The sequence below is a fragment of the Ischnura elegans genome, chromosome 4 (genome assembly GCF_921293095.1).
Source record: "Ischnura elegans chromosome 4, ioIscEleg1.1, whole genome shotgun sequence".
Taxonomy (NCBI): domain Eukaryota; kingdom Metazoa; phylum Arthropoda; class Insecta; order Odonata; family Coenagrionidae; genus Ischnura; species Ischnura elegans.
Window position 1 is genome coordinate 111,389,752 of NC_060249.1, and position 24,150 is coordinate 111,413,901.

A 24,150-nucleotide genomic window follows, 5' to 3' on the forward strand; every position below is an offset into this window, starting at 1 on the left:
TTTGTACTTGGAATTTACTGCGACAATATGGAAAGTCAGTACACTAAACTCTAACGCAATCAATTATATCCAGTTATTCCTTTTGCAATTATTCCTTGTATGCGATCATGTTTGTTTACGTTTAATTCTAAAGCAGCGTTGCCAAGCCGAATCTTCCGGCATCCGGTCGTCTGCAGGAAATGCCTGTTCGACGAAAAGTTTTTCTTTTATATTTTAATTATACTACCGGTGACCTATAATTTTAATGCAACCAAAAATTTATAAATGAAGTTTTCTACACTCAGTTAGTTTTTCGTCGATTTCTATTTACGGGAAATAATTCTTTTTAAATAAATACTGTCGCCAAAGCGCATGGCTCCTATCTATGCCATGTAAATCAGCTTCTCTTTGCTCACAAATATCTCTGAATTTAGCCCGGTAAGGGGTGTATATTATGATATCACTGGAAAGATCAAGACTTTTTCTTTACAATGAGATAAAAATTATAGAATTCTATGATGATTGATTTTTCGCTCAAACTACCTTAAGTGATCAGTGTCGATTGAATTATTCTAACAATACTTTTCCAAGAAAAATTAGCGGCTACCCGATGGATTCCGTGAAAACGCATATTCGATATGCTATTTGAATAGGAAGAATCGTATCTGTAGAACAGTTGTGGTAAAAATTGTCTTAATTTCCGGTAAAACGTGGCAGTATTTACTAATATCTCCGATTATAATCCTCATAAATATACTCAAATAGAAAGACTACGAGAACATTAGCCATTATGCCGTTATTTATAACTTTATGGTCACCTTTAGTATGCTAAACTGGATTACACTCGATTATAGTCCCCCCCCCCTTACTTTTCCGCGGCCATTTTTGGAAAAAAGGGGGGACTATATTCGGAGATATACGGTAATCATAATTTTTTCATTTTATAAAAGAGGAATCCTTAAAATCAACATATCTAAGCAGATGACTCAAGAAAAAGGTAACATTGAACTTTTTTAACAACTTAATTATTTAAATGACTCTTTCTATGTCCACATTCATTTCCAAACAGTTTCATTCACCAAACAGAAATAAGTACGGGAGGTGGTACTGGTTACCTTCATGTCCCTTTGGCTAACTACCGCCAATTCTTTGGTGGGAAAAATTTGCACCCATAGTAACTACAACTCTCATTAAATAACCAGATACACTCGTAGCTGGAATGATTTTGATAACTCTAGAGTAAGAAAAATTATTGAAATTTGATCAATAAACATAGTTTTCAAATTTCTTGTACATACTTGATTATGAAAAAATGTGGGAAATTACGTGATCAAAAGAACCAACTCTTTCCAGCAGGCATGCGAACCGCAATTAGCACTAAAGAACAGATAGAAATAAATTGGTAAATGAGCTTTTTAAAACTAATTAATCTGAGGACTATTAATATTTATACATTTATGATCAAAATAATGGTCACCCATTTTTCCAACTTTTAATTCAGGTTCATTTCAGAATTTACTGTGATGTGTTTTTTTCGGGTATAGAATGGGTGATTAGTAAAATCATATTTTTCAGTTTATTAATACTTAGTAGCCTCACCCGCTGCCTCACCAACTATCTGAAGACCCTGGGGCATTGATGCGACATATATGAAGCCAATGTCGATATGAATTCCACAATTTGTGGCCATGCACCTCCAGCACCTCCACTGTTGCGGTGCCCTTCGGTTGCCATTCCATTGCCATTATCACATTTTTTTATAATTAAGTATTAGAAATTGGAAACCTATGATTAATGATCGAGTTACAACTATTTTTCTTATTATATAGGGTTATCAAAATGAATTCAAGGACGAATGAATGTATCTGATTATTTAGTAGAAATTGTACATAGTACGAGTACAAATTTTTTTCAACGGAGATTGGATGGTAATTAGTAGCAAGGACATGAGGTTACGACGTCTGCCACTTACTCTGCTTATTTCCTCACAGTGAATTAATCTGCTAAGATTAAAAAATTATACTCACTTTGGATTCGAACCCTCCTATAATTTCAGTGCAATACATGCCCGTGAAACATACATACCTACTTAGCTACGGAGCCACATTTGTGCAATTTGTAAACTGAGAGTTGAGATGAATGAGAGAGAAATGAATCTAAAGAGAGGAAAAACCTCGTTTCGGAGCCCGAAAGAAAACACTCCAAAGGCCCAACCAGCACGTAAACATGAGTTCCTTCAGTACGGCTTTCACTCTTTGGGGTATTTTTGCCTGGAAATTGACTCCCGTCTTGCTAGTCCATCAGCCCCCGCTTCGGTCTTCATCGGCTCTTGGTGGCATACAAATGAGGGATGCAGGTTACCTCATGAGCCATCCTTCCACATTTTTACCGACCCGACCACATCAATAAGGTGGGACTCGAAGGTGTCTACACATTATTGGAAATGATAGTACAAAGGGCCTTAAAAATGTGAGATTACAACTTCATGAGTTGTCGAGATGACTTGTAAAGAAGAATCTTAGTAAAATAACAAAAAATTAGGACATATTGCCCAAGCTTTTCAATTAAAATGGAATAAATCAACCACAATTCCCTGGTGACCATCTCCGTTATTGGTCTTCCATAGAATAGAGAATACATTTTTCAGGTAAAGACACTATGGTAAAAAAAGAGCCCTTTGTACATGTTTTCCAGTAGACTTAATGCAGTAAAATTAAGAACAACATTCAAACAAGATATATTATTAAGCAAGGGAAGGCATTAAATGAGTCAACCCAGGAAAACCATACCATAACTTCAATACCAAAACAGTACATACTAGCATTTACACTACCCCAGAACTTACCTCCATTTTCATAGCAATCATTACTAACAGAGGGTCTCCTGCCTTCACAGTGTCCCCATCAGAAACTAAAACTTTCTCAACCACACCGGGCATTGGAGCAACGGCAGCTCCTGAGCTGATGCTGGAAGACTCTCCACTTAATTCAGCTAGGAATGATGGTGTCTGCCTTGACAATTTATAGCTTGCATCCTGCAAAAAATATTTACATGCATTAAGAATTTTCCATAGAGATAAACAACCCTTCCCCGTGAAATAATAGATAAAAGAATACCTTAGCCAAGCGCTAACCTTAACCTAACCTTAGCCAAGAGCTGCATGAAAAAATAAAACATTTGTATACAAAAAAGTTGCAGCATGAATAGAAAATGATGACACAGTTGAGATGGGCATAGGAAAAGGTCTCAGGCAAGGATGTTGCTGGTCATTAACTCTTTCAATAATATGGTGAAATGCTAACCAATAAAATACTTGAAAAATAAAAAGGAGTGTAGTAGGAAGAGATTTGGCAATGACACATTTAAGTGTAATAATACATTAGCGAAAATTTGAACTTAAATTTCAGTGGGTAAACATATTTTGTACGAGGGTACTCATTCATAAAGCAACAGTTGATGTCTCCAATTTATATTTTTTATCTTTGGTATAAATGCAGTAAAATCGTAAAAAGTTTTCCATATTCTCAAACATAATTTTTTTGCCAGAAATTCATTCATTTTCTATCACTTTCCATGCCAAGGAAAACAAAAATTGTGATCTTGCTACTCAAACTGTTATACCTGCGGTGAATAAAAGAGAGTCTGCACTCCTCAAGTCAATAAAGGCTGGTTGAGAGGGACAGAGAGAGAGAGAGACAACAGATGGAGGAGAAGCGGGTGGAGAGAGACTATGGCGTGGGGAGCCCTTTCACTAGAGAGGAGGAAACAGTTGCACCAAGGTAGAAAAGATTTTCCCGGCTAAGATAATTACACCTTAGCATATTTATTGTATAGATATTGGTACTGAAATTAGTGTCCTTGTAAAAGAGAAGTATGGATGCCCAGGGCTAATGCAAGAAATGTTTTATTTACACTTTCTACGTCATGAAAAAATTGGCTTTTTATTATATTTCTTAGGTCCGATTGCTATATAGCAATTACTTTCATGATGAAAAAACTGATCTGTATATCTAGAACATCTCTACAAAAATCATCCCCAAAATCAGATCTCCTCTAGAAGATATCTGCTCTAAACCAGCTATTGGGGATTAAACCAGAGTTATAAGAGCTGTTTTCTGTGAGTGTGCAGAATATCTTCAATTTTATAAAAAAAGGCCTCCCTTTATTAGCTAGTAAAACTATCTATATTAACTCCCAACCATGTCAATTAAGGGAAATACATAGTTAACTACCAAATTTAATCTATGTAATTAAAAAATAAAATATGCTTACTAAGGGTGTTGAACTGCTATACATGATATTATGAAATGAGTAATAGGACGAAGCTGGGATATGTTTACAGTCGACTGTCGTTAATACGAACATCGTTATTACGAAGTTCTCGTTATTACGAAGCAGATCGTTGGTCCCAACGAAAAGGCCTATCCAAGCTATAGTAAAAGAAGCATTACTAAGAAATTTTCGTTTTTACAAAATTACGAACCTCAGTCCCGGTCCTGACGGTTATAAAATGAACTTTATCACGAAATTCCACGCATAAGCAACGGCATTTAGGTGGGTATTCACTACGCTAAGTTTTAATAATCGTGCCACATTTAAGTTCTTCTCGTATACTGTGCCCAAGAGTGTCAATTATGGTTCTTCATTCAGTGTACACGCAATATCATATCATAAGCTTCATTCCTGTGGAGTCATGGTGACCCACTCATAACCGTTAATAAATTGGACATACAGTTAGTCCTCTTCCTACACACATTCGATTTACGAATTTTCAGAGATACGAGCATTCAAAATTTTCAAATTTCGAATTTGGTACCTTTCGATTTGGCTGATGCTATGCGGTGTGGCGTAGAGGAACTTTCATTATGGGCATAATCTGTACAAAGTATCATTGAATCCGGAATGAATTTAGTCACTGTTCAGTGTTTTGCCCATTCTTCCTTACTGCGAGGAGCGATTTTTTTCAGCTCCGGCTGCGTCACACGCCCAGCTAGATCACTTTGTAATATCGTGAGTTAGAGCACGATTGTGATGCAGTGTTGCATTTTTTAGGATAACAGTACTTCTCAATGCCTTTCATACAGTCTGGCCGGCAAGAGTTGCCCAATGATGGCACAATAGGAGGGGCAGATAACGCTCCACCAGCAAGGTTTACAGCCAATCGCTGTCCCCCAAACGCACCATCACCTCGTCTACCAATGTTGTCAAGTGCATAAGGCACACCGAAATAAGCCTGATCCACCAAAACAACCCCTTTCTTCAAATCACCAAAACAAGTGATTCTTCCTCTGGGTTCTTCACGCTCGTCGCCCCTTCTGCCTCCTTTCTTGGCGGAACCCATTGTAGGAGTTTCCCTTTCTTACCTGGCAACCTTGCCCCCTACCCTGACCTAGACCACTCTGCATGTCATCGGACAACTCTCGGCGGCCATACTGTAGGTTTATCAACTTAGGAACAAGGTCTTGGAATGCATCCAGTTCGTATATTTGATTTACTGTATTCGGAATGATATCAACCCTCAATTGCGTCGTGCTGCATTCTTCTGTTGAGAAACTGAAATGAATTTTCCTGTTTATGTATATTTAAACATAATTTAATCGCATTTATTATTAAAGACTGTTTTTTCCGACGATTCCTAAAAGAAACATTTATACGAACTTCGTTAATTACGAACCCTCGGTTTTTCGGTCCCACGAACTTCGTAATAACGAGAGCCTACTGTAATTCTTAATAAGCGAAAGCAGTTCTGAGGCTTTAGTACAGAAGATTCAAAGAAAAAATGCTTTCATGTCTGCACGTTCAGTGTGAAATGCTGCACAGAAGCACGACCTTGGCGTAAAACGATCGTTAAGTTGCATAAGCACAAGGTGAAATTTTTTTCGTCTTACTTTTTGTTTAAAGCATCAATTCAATTTCATCAGAATGACACAATGTTTTCATGTCTGCATGTTATGTGAGAAATATGGCACACTTTATTACACACAATTCATTAGATGCTACATAAGGAACATCTTTCTACATGGGAATGAGGCTTGGATGGTAAGAGCAGAAGAGAAGTCAAGCGTGGGAGAATTCAAAATGAGGTGCCAAGGAATAATGATGAAAATAAAATGGATTGAATAAGTAAGTAAGGTGGAAGTGCTATGAAGAGTGGGAGAAAAGAGAATTCTTCTTAAAACCTTAAGAAAAAGATGCCACATTATGAGGCATAATGACCAGAGGAAAACAATCTTAGAATGACATGTGGAAGGAAAGAAGGGCAAAGGACAGCCCCAAATGAGTTGCGTAGGGCAAGTTATATAGGACATAAAAGAGACGAAATACGTCACTATGAAAAGGCTAGCGGGTAGGACAGTTGCATCAAACCAATCCTAGGATTGCTGACTGATGATGATAATGATTAATTCAACCCTTTCAAATGCAGGAAATGTAAAGCATTTCACCCATTTTTGCTTCCCGTGGACAGAGAAAATTTTCAGCCGTATCAAACATGCAGTAGGATAACTACACTTTTCCAGTCCTGGCTTAGGTTCTTCAACTTACGAACAAATTCTATTCTACATATATTCTATTTAGTGTTCAATAAGCCCTATTGCTTTGTATAATTAAAGTAATAAACAAAAGTATTTAAAGAATAAAAATTATGTAATTTGCGACTGGCCGTTGGTATAATGTTTGGGATCGGTTGATGGTACATGAGAAATGATGGCTCCGTAATCACTAGTGGCTATTGTACTTCATCCCTCCTGCCTCTGAGCAAAACTTTCTTACTGGAAAAAATTTCCTTGGAATAAACGCCATTTTGAAAATATTGATTGAAAAATAATTATATATTTATCTAAGTCTTACCCTGTTGAAAATTGAGATATCTGTATCAGATATGACAATTTTTGATTTGTGAACTCCTCCTCCGATGTTGCAAACCAAAGATATACTGCCATCACTGTTTTCATGGCACTCCATCACTGAGATGTTATGAGTTTCACCTTCGTAGGTGACACCATAAGTATTGTTCTTATGGTGAGTGACAATCACCTTTAATTCTGAAATGAAAATACATAGACATGATCAGGAACGACTTTGACATCAAAATCATGACATTCCTTGCTTTTATTGGCAACGGTTTTCAAGTCATGTACACATAACTAATTTAACGTATAATTTCATTTAGCATTAACTTCCTAGAACTTTCTAAATGACGCAAAGGCTTACAATACAACCAGTTCTTCAATTCTCAGTTATACTGGTTTTAGGGAGGTTGATACCAGAACCGCTGTAAAAGCAAATCTATACCAAAATTTGGTGCAAAAAAATTTGCAAGAAACAACAGAAGAAATGTATGCGGCCACATTATATGCATAGTTCCATCCAATTATTCATAGGCACCAAAAAAAAAGGAACATAATTCATGGTCAACTTTAATAGAGTAGATACTTATTTTATGTTTTCTAATCGATACATGTCTTAAGGTGGAAGTGAACTCCAACACATTATTTTCAGGAATTACTTTACCTTCTAATTTAACTCTACTCATGCTTTGAGCATATGCGCAAATAATTCTTCATTTGTGATTTATCACCAAAGACCGTCATGAAAAAAAGACTTCTTTCATGCCAGGAAGGCTATAAATATGGATATCTCATAGTAGGCAACAGACAATAGTCAACAATTATGAAATATATATTGGGATCATTCAATGTCAATTAGACTGTTGCATCATTCAAATTACACACTCCAATAAGGCAAGGAGTGTTAGGTGAAGCATGAAATACATATAATATTTTGGATATGAGATGAAGGAGGCTTTTGTGCACAGGCCACCGTTACTAGATTACTTTGATGAAGGAAACTACCCTAATTCAAGATGTAAGTGCATAACCAAAGTGCATAATTTGATAAGCTTTGAAATACATATTATTTTTCACATAAATAAGAAAATGTAGCCATGAAAAAAAACTAAAATTATCACCGTGTTTAACTTAACATTTTTCAGATTGAAAATCATCATACATTTACTGATTTTAAATATACCTTTATCATTGTGAAGGAAGGTCAGATCATGGCTAAAATAGTGGTTGACTCTAATTCCTCTCTCACTGAAAAGTGGACTAAATGGATCCATGGATAATGCAGCAGCTCTTTTAGCTTGATTTATATCATTCAGGACAAATCCAATAGCAGCCTGAAATAAATACAACAGCATATATTTTATTATTAAATAGAAACACTTTCAAGAAGAGGAAGTGCTACATCCACTACTGACAAAATAATTAAAAATGGCAGAAACAGCAAACACCTGGAAAAAGCACATAGTTACAAATGTAGACTAAGCTAAGGGCATCTATTATCGGATATTTAATATGTGACCAGAAGTTTGCAGGGGAACAAGTCCCTCAAGAACTTCTTCCAATAACTCCATGTTACATAGTTACTGCAATTTGTGTGAAGAAAAGGCTTCCTGTGAAAAAGGAAATCAAATGCTCAGTATACAAATGAGGGCCCATCATGTGTGCACAGTCGTACGTATCACTGTTCATGATTCACATCAACCAAGCAAAAAAGTTACCTAATACAGGTTCCGAAGGTGAAGCAATTATTTTTTTTTAATAAATTTATTGAATATATTTGAACAAACACTTTACATTCCTCTAAATACTACCCTTGGGCTTCTATATATTTTTTGAAGCGACTCTGTCATGACCTGTAAGTGCCCAGGAAAGTTTCTTCGGAGACCTCTCGTAAGGTTCTCATCAAAACTGATTGTGTCTCTTCTATGGGCAAAAAATTGGTTCATTTCAGGGCTGGCTTAATCTGAGGTAACAGAAAGAAGTGTTCTGGGACGACTTCAGGACTATAGGGGGTTAGGACCGCGTTAGAACATCGTGTTTTTCCAGGAACTCGTGGACTCTGCACTGTAGCAATGCGCATTGTCAAGATGAATTTGTCAGGTAGCAGAGATGTCTTTTCTCGTTCTGATTACCCTTCATCGGAGTCTTTCCAGCATGTACATGTAATAGGCAGTATTTACTGTTTATTCCTTGAAAAAAATCCCTTGTATACCACTCATTTACTGTTTTAAAAGACAATGAGCATAGATTTCACTTTTTATTCGCTCATTCTTGCCATTTTGGGCATTTGCCATATTTCCCGGCCGATAAGACGCACTTTTTTTTCTCCATAATGTGCTGTATAATTAGCCTGCGTCTTATGCGCCGATGGTATACAGATATCACGAGTATAACTTCGTCCTACAATAAGCAACCGTTTTGACAGGATAAATAAATACCATTAAGTATTTTTTAGTGCATCAGGCTTTGAAAATAGTTCAATTCATTAAATATTTTGATAATAACACTTTTTTGAGCAGGTTGTTAGAAATAAAGTTTTAATATGTCGATGTCTAACTACCTTAAAAAAAAATTCCCGGATAAATCAGATATGCATACAATGTACAGTGAAACCTCGATATAACGACACCCCACGGTACACTAATAAACACTCGCTATAGCGAATTGCCGCTTAACCGGAGGTGGAGCAAATAATAGCCAATATACCTGTTGCGAACAGATATACAGGAACAGGAGTGGTGCGGCGACAGATAAACATCTATCCGATAAACGTAAGCATAAATCCAGACGAAAGGCGATGTTTTTTTGCATCACTAAATTTCCTTACTCAAATAACGACTAACTATTCAAACAATTTATAAGCGCCGCACTGAATAAAAATCATGCAAAGCATTGTTTCGTCATCATTATATTTATCGAACGACAGTTTACCACATAAATTTGAGACTGAGCACTCCATTAACTTCATTTCTAACAGATCGCTAGCAATTACAGAGGTTAAGGAGTCTTCATGAAAGTCTTCCGGCGGTAAAACCCTGGCTATGGCGAGAGCCAGCACCGAAAGGGTCTCGTAAAAACGAATTCTTTAACATGCTTATTATAGGGTCAATTGACGGTGCATCGGCTATCTCTCGTAATAGCGGGGGTGTCGCTATAGCCCGTACTCGCTTTAACGAGGTTCCACTGTAGCATGTTTAGTTTAATCTTGCAATGGGTGCTGCTGCAAAACTTACATACATTGAGCTAAAGGAGATGTCATCTATATGCTAACACATTGTATCTCTCACCATAAACTCTGAGTCTACCGGCACTCAACCTTAGGTAACAAAGTATGAGCACGGTGTTCAGTGCGTAATACGTATCTTTCTATTTAGTCTGCACATGTGCTTCTAAGCACAGAAACTTGGTAATTTCTGCATAAAAAGTCAAAATTGGAATAACCTATTGGGATCTAAAGAGAGAAGATAGTCGTACAGTATTGCATTAAAACTTGAAGTCGTGAAATGTGCTTCGGAACACGGCAACATGGCAGCTGCAAGGCGTTTCGGCCCACCTCCAACCGAGAAGATGATACGAGAATGGCGGAGGCAGAAGATAGATTTAATGAATGCAAACAAGAGTAAGAAAACTTTACGTTCATGTTCTCCAAAATGGCCAAAGCTTGAGGAGCACGTTAAGACCTGGATAATAAATCACAGGAAGAATGGGATCACTGTTTCAACAAAAATGATTTTAATGGAAGCGAGAAAGTTGGCGATAGATATGCCTACTGCCAATTTTTCTGGGACAGTGTTGTGGTGTGAAAGATTTATGAAGAAAAATGGTCTGTGCATGCGTACTAAAACCACAATAGCACAAAAACTGCCACCCGAATACGAAAGAAAAATTATCGAATTCCACAAATACGTACTTAGCCTGAGAAAAATGAAGTGTTTTGAAATAGGACAAATAGGAAATATGGATGAGGTTCCCTTGACGTTTGATGTGCCATCAAATGGAACTGTGGACAATAAAGGTGCAAAGACAGTTACGATAAAGACTTCAGGTAACGAAAAAACACGTTATACTGTTGTCCTTGCGTGTCGTGCTGATGGTTCAAAACTCCTTCTTTTGTTGATCTTTAAACAAAAAACGCTGCCTAAGTGTACAATTCCACATGGAATTTATATTCATGTTCATCCTAAGGGATGGATGGATGGAGAGGGTATGAAACTGTGGGGGCAGAGGGTGTGGTCCCGGCATCCAGGTGGACTTTTAAAGAAATCGTCTTTGTTAGTGTGCGATCAGTTTAAGGCCCATATAACAGAAAAAATCCTTGCTACAGAACTGAAGACGCATCTTGCTGTGATTCCTGGTGGATTGACTTCTCAACTGCAGCCTTTGGATGTTTCAATCAATAAACCATTCAAGGGATTTATGCGTGAAGAATGGATGAAGTGGATTGAGGCACCAACTCACGATTTCACACCGACCGGAAGAATGAAACGGCCGTCAATTTCTACCGTTTGTGAGTGGGTGAAAAAGTCCTGGCAGAAAGTAAAAAGTGAGACTATCATAAAGTCTTTCAAAAAGTGTGGAATCAGCAATGCGCTGGATGGAAGTGAAGATGACATTTTGTATGAGGAAAGTGACAACTCCCGAGAAAATATCTACACGTATGATTTTAACAGCAGTGATGAGGAATTTCTGGGGTTCTATGATGAATAAACTCTGATATATTTGCTAATTAATTTTTTAAACCCTTAATGCCGTCATGCGTACCCAGTACGCGCCCTTTAAATTTCGTATGCCGCCGTCATGCGTACCCAGTACGCTTCCTGACCTCCTGTATATTTTTTCTCCACCACATATTGTATGTTAAATTAAAACTAATTGCTCTATCTTTTGAAGAAATGTTTTTCCTCTCCAATAAAATATTCATTGCGGCTTCATGCCTTCAAGATTTAAAAAAAATGCTTTGATAAAATTGCGTTTTATTGTTGACGACTTCGGTCCAAAAACTCAACGCCTTCCTTCAACTGTTCTATCATGAAAACTTCCGCCTATTCTGCTTGAGAGACGTCAAGAAGGGTCAGCTACTTTAGCTTGAGATACGGTATCTTCTAAGCTCAATGCCTTCTCTCCGTCTTCTCCTTGTTTGTCGTCACCTCGAGCCCCAAGTGAGTTTGGTCCACCTTGTTAGTCCTTAGTGTCCTAAGCGAAGGGACCATGTGCTTCGCTCTGCATTTATTTTTTTATTTTTTTCTGGACAGTAATCAACGAAGATAAGATTCCATCTAAACAGTCAGCGTATACCAGGGCCCCTTCAAGATATTTTCTCGTCTCTTGAGGGAGCTTCTAAACCACGAGCTTCATTCCACTAGAGTCATTCATGCTGTGTGGTGTTCTTTCAGGCAGAGTGTTGAAATTCTCATCGGGTGTACTTCCTATGTGTGGTATTTTTTTATAATTGGGGATCCTACAAAAAGGGAATAGTATTGAAAGGCAAAAAAGAGACTCGGAAGACTCGGAAGTGTGTTAGTTTTTAGTAAATTAATTGGTGGGGTGAATTTCAAGGACCTGTTATTGCATTCGTACCTAATGGAAAGAAAACGCTATTACAAGTGGTGTATGAAGTTATTTAGGAGACTATTGAATGCGGCAGTCCTAAATTCATATGTTGTTCATAGGAAAAACACGTATAAAAATTTGACTTATCATTTCGCATGCCATTGGTCGAGGTAATATTTTTGAAATATCCAACGTCATACGAACTGTTTGGACATGGCTGTCACTCATTACACAACTTAGTACCAAGACTCACAGAAATACATTTCCTAAGGACAATTCCTGCAGCTGGGAAGAAATCAAAGTCTCAAAAGAGGTGTGCAGTTTGTGCCTAATATGGGAAATGAAGGGACTGCGTGTAATGGTGTGAAAAAAGTGCAGTGGGATTACGTTTGGATTGCTTCAAATCATGTCACACGAAGCAGATTTTCTGAGGTAAATCATTTGAATATTCACAAATTGACGTATGAAACATTAGCACATAATTACCTACATGAAATGATATGGTAATAATGGAAAAAAGTCAGAGAAGTGGGCAGAGTGGTAAACTTTCAAGTAGGCGAAATGGGTAATCCTATCGAAAGTATCCAATCTGTTATGAAATTTTCAACCACAAATAACTAAATAACATCATGTAATTGTATTTTTTTAATGCATGGAATGTTAGAGATCTCGTAGCTTATTCGAAACCAAATTAATATCTTTCAAAATTGAAAATTTATTCATTAGTTCATAAAAGGAGATACATAAAACAATAAATATTTTTTCAAATCGCTCGAAAAATTATTGTATAGTAGCGCATTATATTACGCAAATTTACAAAAATTTTCAACGATACTGATCGTACATTATGAAAGATATAAATTATTGAATGATAGTATGCCAAAAAGGCGAAGTCATTTAAATCTCATCCGGCCGCTGAGATGGGATTTCATTAAATGCCTGCCGCGCTTGAGGGGTTAATATTAAAGTTCCGTTTTTATGTAAAATGTTATCATTAAAATTCTTTTCTGTATTATGCAAGTATTTTAGTTTTTTTCGTAAATTCTAACCTGAAAAATCCTGGTACATGTTATGCGCCGGTGCGTCTTATAGGCCGGGAAATACGGTACTTCTTCCCAGCCCTTCTTAAAGGCCTATTACTACCTCAAAACTTGTGAGTAGCACATAGCAGAGTCTCACCTCAACCTAAGCCTCACGAATAATTCTGTTCGTCACCTCAAGATATTTTTATAGTTTAGCACAGAACTTAAACTTAGCTCGACTGTAGATTCCATCTTTTTGTGACACAGTGCGCATGCAGTGGTTTACTATAACTAACATCCTGCCGCTTCCACAGCTTGGAGAGCATTCAATCTGGTTTCGTTGTAAATCTTAGCGTTGACCCCACGTCTAACAACAACTGGTATGATCTCACTACGACCAATAAAAGCACCACAGGAAATTCAATTGCATTACTGCTGGAGCTGACCCTCAACATAAATTCCGTAATGTACTGCCCATGTTTGTAAGAGTACATATACATATCTTGGGATTTCATAATAATCCTTAGAAATGGCATTGAGAGAAGGAAGCAATGAAAGATGGATAAAAAAATATACAATTGAGCATTAGAAGAAAACCTACTGTTGGATCAATGATATTTGGTATATTGAAATGACTGGATATCAGAGTGTTTGTATATTTTTCCCAAACTCCAAATAAATGGATATGTTGATGAATGGGACTACGCTATGAAAAGACAAACTCTGCTAAACAGGAAGCAGTGGATTTCTCAGTTCTTCAATTCAAATACACATATGAACATGATATATGTGAACAACTCTCAGATATGTACAAGGTCTGTTCAAAAAATATGTAGACTGTTTTATTCTACCAACCCAGTTAGCTCCTGATAAATCCACTTGGTGTCGACTTCTTCGTAAACATCAGCTGATCACAAGGGAGTTTGTTTTTTGCAAATATAATTTTGTTGTTTAGTTTGTGATGTGTTTTTTGTGTTGTTCGGGAGATTTGTAGATGAGTTGATATAGTTAATGTATAGATGACATGAACAAGCAAAGGGCTGCTGAGAAGTTTTGTGCTAAGCTCGGAACATCTGCGAGCGAAACTTTTTTTATGCTCAAGGTGAACAATGCTGTGAAGCAGCCGACATTATTTAAGTAGCATGCTTGTTTTGAAGATAGTCATCAGTCAATTGAAGACGAGCATTCTAGACATTTTTCCACATAAACTGATGACTCACATATCAACCAAATCAATACCCTGATTCCAAAAAAATCAACGTTTGACTGTGAAGGAACTTGCTCAAGAGTGAGGGATATCAATTGGGTCGTGTCACAAAATTTTGATTGAGAAATTAAAGATGCACCGCAATGCTGCAAAATTTGTTCCATGTCTGATGATGGAAGACCAGAAGGCCCACCACTTTCACACTTGTCAGGAGTTGCTTGAATGATCAGGAGTAGACAAAAAATTGTTTTCAGGAATCGTAACTGTTGATGAACTTCTCCTTGTGACTTTTTTTTGTTCCCCAAATGTAAAAACCTTAGAAAAGAAGAGGATTTGAGTCGATTCCTGAGATCAAGACAAATGCGACGACACAGCTGAAGGGTATCACAAAAGAAGCATTCCAGGACAGTTCTCAAAAAAGAAAAACCCTTTGGGATAAGTGTGTCCATCAGGGAGAGGAATACTTATAAGGGGACAGAGATGCGTAACTCATAATTAAAAAATATTTTGTTTTATGACAATCAGTCACGTATTTTTTGAACAGACCTCGTACAGTAGAAGCTTGGTTCATTGAAAGCTCAAAATCAAAGCTTATAAAATCATACACCTGTTTTCAGAATTTTAAATAATTTCTGCCATGTCAGGTAAAAAGGGTGACCTCTGCTTACAAGTTAACTAGTTATATACTGTACTAAAGACATATACCTCAAAATATCTAGTGCATGCCATGGCTGGGACCTCTTGGCCTATCTATATCCACATTTTTTTCATGTTAATCATAGGCCTTTGAGGTACACTTTCAACTTTGTAACTTGATTTTTACAATATGAAGTGATCACAAAAATAAGCTTCCAATGTAATTCAAAAAGATGTTAACCTCTAAGAAGACCTAATAAACCCTGCACTTCACATAACATAATATATGCTGCAGAGAAAGGCTTTGGAATACATTTGGACTACCATGATGCATAATTCTGTCAGCCTTGATAATCTGATCTTTGCATAGCTACAAAATAGAAAATACAGCCATAAATACTAAAATGTATGCTCTCAAATGATGAACAAAGTATTTTAACCCTTCGGCTGCAGGAGGTCACGATTTTAGCTCCCAGCCAGTGCAGAAGAGCCCCCTTTGCAGGAGGCACCACCCCAGCCACGAGGGCTGGTCTGGTAGTGTTAAGCCCTTATATCAACACTGCAGAGTTAAAAAATAAGAGTGACACCTAGTTGCATGGGTGCCCCCAATAATGGCCACACTTACCTGTGATATCACTGATGATGTAAGAAGTTTTTTGGGAAAGAGCTCTTGGTAATGCTCATCTATAAAATCAGTATGAACATTTCCTTGAATGAAATCTGGGTGACTGCAGAGATCCATTAAGAACTCCACGTTAGTGTTGAGTCCAACTATCTGGAGGGTAGAAAAAATATTCAATACTCACTCAAATTAAACTTATATGATTGAATTACTGATGAATGCATGTTCCACTCAAATAGTTCACATGTTCACTCACATTGTAGGAAGAAAGATGGCTTTTCATTTTCTGCAGTGCACTGTAACGATTCTCACCCCACACAACCAGTTTTGCAATCATTGGGTCGTAATGAACGGACACCTCATCCCCTTGTCTCACCCCTATTATAAAGAGAAAAGAACTTCATTAATTCAAATGGGCATTAACTTCATTAAAATGCAGTTTTGAGAGCATGACAATGACTTTAAAAATAAAAAGTTAACATTCTTTAAACAATTTTTGCTATGATATTTATGTATTTTAAATGAAGGTGTATTGAAGGAAACAATTAACTAATCCTTGAGTAAGTTTTGTGTGATGATACACCATCATTTAATGACTACATGAAATAGCTCAATCTTGCACCATTAACAATAATTCACATTAATTGCCAAGGGAAACAAGTAACCAGGATAGCATAGTGGTCCCCACAGTGGCTGATCCTTCAATTCCTGGTCCAGGGGAATTATTTCCTGTGGCAATTAATTTATGTCTTAATTAGTGTGGCTATAGCTAATGGCCATTGGAACGTTCTGCTGAAAATAAGTGATTCAAATAGTACATAATTAATACTAATCACGTTACTTCCAAATTCAAAAGAAAGGAAGTATGTACTTTCTTTCACAAAATAAGGAGAAAACTGTTAAATAGTAGCAATAAATGGTGCTAATGCTGGTTTCATGTACCACAAAGCTCAAAAAAGAGGGATGAATTTAGTTTTAGCATGGAGAAAATTCTCTTCGGGTGAGGGATCACTTTCATCTCATCTAGCTTCATGAAGGTCCCGAAACAAGGAAAGAAGACACGCAGAAGATGATGATATCAGTACATTGCAGTGGAGATGATTGGATTTCATTTATTTGCCTCAATGATGTCCCTCTGAAATGCATATTAAATAAGCTAACAACCATCCTGCGATCAAAGCTTAACATGGGGTTATTCTTAGGTTCATAATGCAACCCACAACACAATCTTTTCTAAATTATTTCTACTGTATAGATACCTTTATCTCAACTTATACGCAACCAAACTCTACAAATGAGGTACCAAAATGCACAGATTTTATCAGAGAAATTGAGATGGCATATCTTACTTCCTAAATATTGCTATTGTTTCCTAAAATAGGTTTTAAAAAATGGCCCTTGATATTTCTCTTAGGGGATGAGGCTATCCGCAATCTTGACGTCACGCACTTGCTATATGGTGCAGAGCAAACCTTTATTTCAGGATATTTAATCGATACTAATTTAGTTTCAGATACATATTATTATATTTTTGCAATACAACACGCTTACAACATATTATTTCAAGTTAACACACAAAGGTGTTGGACTCAACACGTACTCAGTCTATGGCGAACCATTTTCTGTCTCTCTTAACATTCCAATTAAATTTGTACATAAGACCCTGCCTTTTTTTTCTACATTTCAAAATTAGAAACGCGCCAATCCCTCTGTGGAGCTGCATTGAAAAGAGTGGGGGAGCCCGCTGGGAGCGGGACATCACGCTCATTTCATCCTATTGAAATGAGTCCATGTTGGTTGGCCCATGTATAGAGAAACCATCTGTCTACAATAAGTGCTCGTATTTATGCTTGCAATGTAACGAGTCCATTTGCAAGCATAAATACGAGCACTTGTTATACGCAGATGGTTTCCAAATGCTTTTCTACATGGGCCAACCAACACAAAAAATCACTCCAAAGCAATACCCTTGCCATAGGCTTTGATAATTATAACAGGTCAATACTGTACCACTATCTCCAATGATCATGCTTTATAGCAACATACCAACTCACCAGTTTCAATCCTGACGTCAGACGCAGCTTCAGGAGTTGATAAATAATGAAGCTGCCCTGCACCAGGCAGAAAACCACCCGCAGGGTCTTCAGCATAAATTCGTGCCTCAAAGGAATGACCATTTATATTCAATTCCTTCTGAGATTTAGGCAATTTTTCTCCGCTGGCAACCTACAGATCAAAAGACTTTCTTGTAAAGTATGAAGTTGAATGATTTCCCACTCAGTTCTCATGCCAATGCTTAAGAAAAGATCTACAGGTTAACACTATGAAGATGGTAGTCAATTTCTCATTGCTGTGAATGAATAGGAGATTTATAAATACAGCACACTCCCAATTATCCACCTGCGGTTTATCCGGGTTGCGGATTAACCTTGCATGATTTTCTCAGTTGCTCAATTTTTTCCGCTAATCTTTGTAAAAAAATAAAATCGGACGCAAAATCATCGGAATTACTGCATCAATGCTAGGATACACCAGGCTCATTATTTCCGTTAGAAACCCCTTCGTAAAACGGAAGCAATCGCGCGATAGCTGCATACATGGGAGCACCATGTTCCCGTTTTCCAAGCCTCGCAATTCACGATCATGGATACACATCCCGCAGCAGTTGCAACCCGGGCAACTTGAGCGAGACGCAACCAAGTGGCATAGTGCCTGAAAGTCTAGTTTACGACGTCAAGCAGTGGTTTTGAAGCACTCTTGCAAACCACTTTTCTCTATCCTCGATCACACAGCCACGGATGCGTGGTTTTCGTAACCAGTTCACGAGTAAAACCTTGTTATTGCCACTAAAAAGACCGTGGTCTGCCAGAGAAAGCTCTTCATGAGTCCGGGAAGCACTCTAAAATAACAGAATACCTGCACAAAAACCAATATATTGTTTGTTTTAGTTAAATTATGAACATTGCATGACATTAAAGTGAAAGTTTGGGTTATCCGTGTTTTCTGATTATTTGTGCCATCTCTCCTCATCATTAGCACGGATAATCGGGAGTGTACTGTCGGTAATTTTGCGATCGAAGCACAGCATATCCTCATGAAGATGACATGAAAGATGAGATCAACACACTGGTGACTACAAAAGTCTTAAGTGTGAGAGGGTAGTTCTGGTGGGAATTAAAATACATAGATCAATGCTAAAGGTGAGACTAATATTACAAACTCTCAAATCCTAATCTGAATTGTTAGAGGTTCTCAAATCTCTCAAATCATGGATAGAAAGATAATTACAATAAAAAAGGAAAGATTTTGAACAACCGTACTCCATAAGAAACACATTTAAGTACAGTTTTCTAAATTGGAATGCATACAACCACAATTTGCAGTTTACCATTTCATTCAAGTTCTTACATACAGTGGAACCTCATTAAAGCGAGTACGGGCTATAGCGACACCCCCGCTATTACGAGAGATAGCCGATGCACCGTCAATTGATCCTATAATAAGCGTGTTAAAAAATTTGTTTTTACGAGACCCTTTCGGTGTTGGCTCTCGCCATAGCGAGGGTTTCACCGCCGGAAGACTTTCATCAAGACTCCTTAACCTCTGTAATTGCTAGCGATCTGTTAGAAATGAAGTTAATGGAGTGCTCAGTCTCAAATTTATGTGCTAAACTGTCGTTCGATAAATATAATGATTGACGAAACAATGCTTAGCATGATTTTTATTCAGTGCGGCGCTTATAAATTGTTTGAATAGTTAGTCGTTATTTGAGTAAGGAAATTTAGTGATGCAAAAAAACATCGCCTTTCACCTGGATTTATGCTTACGTTTATCGGATAGATGTTTATCTGTCGCCGCACCACTCCTGTGCCTGTATATCTGTTCGCAACAGGTATATTGGCTATTATTTGCTCCACCCCCGGTAAAGCGACAATTCGCTATAGCGAGTGTTTATTAGTGCACCGTGGGGTGTCGTTATATCGAGGTTGCACTGTATTCTTCTACGTCCTCCTGTGTCATCCTGATACTGCTTTGATAATACAGTAAAACCTCTATGTAATGAACCTCTTTACATCATAAACCTCCGCACTCCACACTATAGTCCCATCAGATTTACATATAAATTTAGAGGCAAACCTCTTTGTAGTGAACCTCTTTATCTCGTAAAACCTTCACTAATCATTCCAAAGGAGACACCCACGAGACAGCCTAACTACCTCCGAAAATCATACGGAGACAACAATAGACCATTAATGCAGCCACGATTACGCACACGGAATGACATTTTCAGCAATAAATGTTTCACGCTTATTTTTTTTCTTATAGACCTTTATTATGCTGTAACTTTCATGTTAATCATTAGTTGTGGCTATTTTGTTCCATATGAGAGCATACCTAACAGTAAATAAGAAAAAAAGTATCCAATTATCCTAATCACTTTAAGTGACGGTTGAATTAAGAGAGATCACATCCTTTCCTCTCAAATCACGGTAAAAATCACACAATAGCACTCGCTTTCTGTAACTATTAAATAATAATTACATGTTCACTAATGCATGCATGCTTGTTTAAACACATAAATATAATGGTTTAGAAGACAGTAGTGCCTTCATTTCTGAAGGATACGAAAAAATGGTGCCTATCACTGTAACCTCTCTATAGTGAACTCCATACATCAAATTGCCCAAATTTTGGTCCCCTCTACAACGATGTAAAGAGGTTTTACTGTATGTACATAATTTTAATGAATGATGTCACTCATCAAAATTTATCTATTCTAAATTACCACAGATATCTTTCCGTGATTATATTTTCTTGGATTCAGAAGATTAGAATGATGAAAATGTGAATAATTACGCATTGTTCTCCTAACATACATAAATCACATTTATTACTTACGCCTGAATCTATCTAGATTACAATATCACTTTGATTTTCAATTCAACATCACATATTTCTCTGGCAATATATTTTTTTTCATACAATTACAAACTACAACATGCAGCACATTTATAATGCCCAGAGTCAAGCAGTATAAATGATTAATATGGCTCATTTTTTTCAATTTTTTCACAGTATATTTTGGCATGTGTATCATCAATGAGTAATGAGAATAATTAGACAAAGTGCAACTATATGCCTATGCACACAATCAAAAAGAAATAACAACAGCTGATGTTCAACCTAGACCTCATAAGCATTTAGAAACTTTGAAAAGGACTCATTCCTCTTACATGCTACTACTGTCCTTATTTTGTAATTATGTCTTATGGCTTCCTCAAGTTAACATGATACTCCATTATCTTTTGTTGGTGTTGATGCAGCAGGGATGTTACAAGATACACAAATAAAAATTCCCTGAATATTCTCTGAAAAAAAAATTCATTTTCCCTGACTTCTTTGCACTCTTACTTTTCATCATTACATAACATTTTCAATTCAATTTTTGTATCACGGCCAACTTCACCTATGATTCAAGTTTGCCTGAGAGTCACATCATAGTTCTCACAGGTTATTCAGAGTAGCTCAGGTTGCGGTTAAATTAATAAAAAAAAAAAAAAAAAAAACTTAGACAAGCTGAGTGCAGGGAAGAGGAATTATTTTCTGGAATTTCTCCTAAGAGAGGAAACAAAACAAATATTTGGCAATCAAGTATAAACAAAGCAATGCAATGCAGGCAGAACCATAATTTACCTAAAACAATGATTGAAATGGTTTAATATGGAATTAATCTAACTCAAAATGCAAATTTATCGCAAATAAGTACATCCATGCCAAAAATGCAACTCTGCTAACAGCATTTATGGCCATTTTGATTAGCTCACTATGACATATAGTTTCCCAGCAATGTAATGCAGTGGCGCAGCGAGGGGGATTTTGGGGGAAAAAACCCCCCCCAGAGCTCACAGAAATTCTTAAGTTAAATCTATTTTACTTAATTAGATTAATATTGCTTATAGAATAGTGTGAGGATTAATAAAATATCCCTCAGACGACCGTAAAAATCACCATTTTGAACCATTTATCTTTTTTTTCTGGCGGAAGGCCTCCGCACCTCCCGCTTACCCTGGCGGGTATGCAATACCCCCAAGTCCCCCAGTTTTAGTTGCGCCTGAAACCCCCCCCCTAGCCTTAATTCCTAGCTGTGCCTATGATGTAATGAACATGATTCCATCACTCCTCCCTGATTTCCCACGCAGAATTCACATCTCTTGACTTTTCCCTGCATAATCTGACATATAACGACCCAATAAAATAAAATCACTCATCACTTTCCACACAATTTTTAATGTTTGCGACCAGTTTTGATGTGTTCTACGTCATTTTCAAGCTGGACTGCCATCTCCAAACAAGCCAAAGTTCATTTTAAACTGCAAGGTGGGGGAGGGGGAAGTAGGTAATGTGGAAAGGAGGTAGGGTGCAGGTTGGTGGTTTGATCGGTGAAGGTCACCTACTATTGGGATCCGGGAGTGGAATTGGGAGGTATTGATGGGGGGGGGGGGAGGGGGAAGGTTTACACTGAGGATGGGTGACAGGTGGGTTGGCACAATGTCATTGAGCAATTTATAACCACACAGTTTTGAATGTGGCACAATTTTGTAATTTTCTAAAAAGTCCAGTTTTTTTCCTTCGTCACAGGTGTGTAGAATACAAGGGTCGAAATTAGCCTCATGTAACAAGCCACACAGATGTTTAGCAAAAACAGATTTGTTGTCACGCTTTAAAAATGAATTAAAATGTTCATGGGTCCTAGTCTTTATTTGGCAGCCAGTCTGGTCAACATACAAACAGTCACATCCAGGAGTGTTACATTGAAGACTGTAGACACCACTTTTTTTGCATATTCTTCACTTGCTCTTTGGAATTTAAAATTGCTCTACCGAAGGTCATGTTTGAATAAAAACACACTTTAAAATTGTTCCTGGTTAAGGTACGGGCTAGTTTATGCGATGAACCTTGTATGAACGGTACCTTCCTCCATCTGACTTGGTCTCTGGGTGTCTGTAAGTTAGACGATATGGTCGAAATGGCTGTCTTTCTTTTTCCGGTCAATTTGTTTATCTATAAGAGAAGCGTTGTACCCATACCTAGTGGCAATCTGTTTGATAAAGTATAAAATGACTTTGGTTTGCTTGGAGATGGAAGTCTAGCTTGAAAATGACATAGAACACGTCGAAACCGGTTGCAAAACATAAAAAATTGTGCGGAAAGTACGAAGTGATTTTATTTTATCATGTATTACTTCCACAAATTTGATTCACCAACCATCAACTTCATGTAATAACCCTTTGCAGGAGTACAATCAAGCATCCTTCTTGATTTACCTTAAGCTGCCACTCCACAAGGTCGGTTCCAGTGATCATTTCAGAAACGGGGTGCTCCACCTGAAGCCTCGTGTTCATTTCCATGAAGTAAAAGTTGTGGTTGACATCCATAATGAACTCCACAGTCCCAGCACCTACATAGCCAACTGCCTGGGCTGCTCTGACTCCAGCCTCACCGATAGCCCTTCTGGTCTCGTCAGGAATACCAGGCTGAAACAACAAAACAAAACAAATAATAAAATGAAACTTCTATTCTTGTAACATGAAGGATGTAAATGAAATATAAATTAAAATTTATGATAGTTTACTGCCCCAAACTTTTGCAATCGCCTTAAGAGAAGCCTTCTTAAAGAACTACATACAAATTACAGGAAATGGTAGGACTCCCTTAGTAATAGTAAAGCTTGTCACAAGTCACAACTATGAAAAAATTGTATAAACCTGTTTCAAATTTTTATACATTCTTATACATTGTCATGGTAATGTATAAAAATTTGAAACAGGTTTATACAATTTCTTCATAGGGGAAAAGTGAAATACACTAAACATACTTCTTACATACATCTTATACATTGTCATGGCAATGTATAAACATTTGAAACAGGTTTATACAATTTTTTCATAGGGGAAAAGTGAAATACCATAATAATCTGAATCTAGTTCCCCCTTTTTTTCCAAAAATGCCCATGTTAAAAGTAAAGGGGGGACTATATTCAACACATTTTTATAAAGTTTCCCAAATTGAAGCTTCAAAATTAGGGGGGAACTATATTCCGAGAAATACTTTAATATTTTATGCAACTACTTGCATTCATGGGATAACCTCTTTATACAGCCCCACTAGTAGAGGCTAGTCACTCAGAGCTACTTGTTTGTACAAAGAATTCCTTGTGCCTTTAAATTCCTTGAGGGTTTTATCAAAGAATGTCTTGTTAAAAATTTCTTACAACCTACTTTGTAT

At 37.2% G+C, this 24,150-nt stretch overlaps 1 protein-coding gene across 1 annotated transcript in view; it reads right to left on the reverse strand.

Annotated features, from left to right (window-relative positions):
• Positions 1-24,150, reverse strand: part of LOC124157891 (methylcrotonoyl-CoA carboxylase subunit alpha, mitochondrial) — a 39,721-nt gene that overhangs the window by 8,077 nt on the left and 7,494 nt on the right. The window contains exons 5-11 of the mRNA XM_046532957.1: positions 23,190-23,399; positions 17,919-18,090; positions 16,121-16,242; positions 15,868-16,017; positions 8,011-8,161; positions 6,829-7,022; positions 2,825-3,013 (exon numbers count right to left, since the gene is read on the reverse strand). Coding sequence (XP_046388913.1) covers positions 2,825-3,013; positions 6,829-7,022; positions 8,011-8,161; positions 15,868-16,017; positions 16,121-16,242; positions 17,919-18,090; positions 23,190-23,399 — 1,188 coding nt within the window. The remainder of the gene's footprint in view (positions 1-2,824; positions 3,014-6,828; positions 7,023-8,010; positions 8,162-15,867; positions 16,018-16,120; positions 16,243-17,918; positions 18,091-23,189; positions 23,400-24,150) is intronic.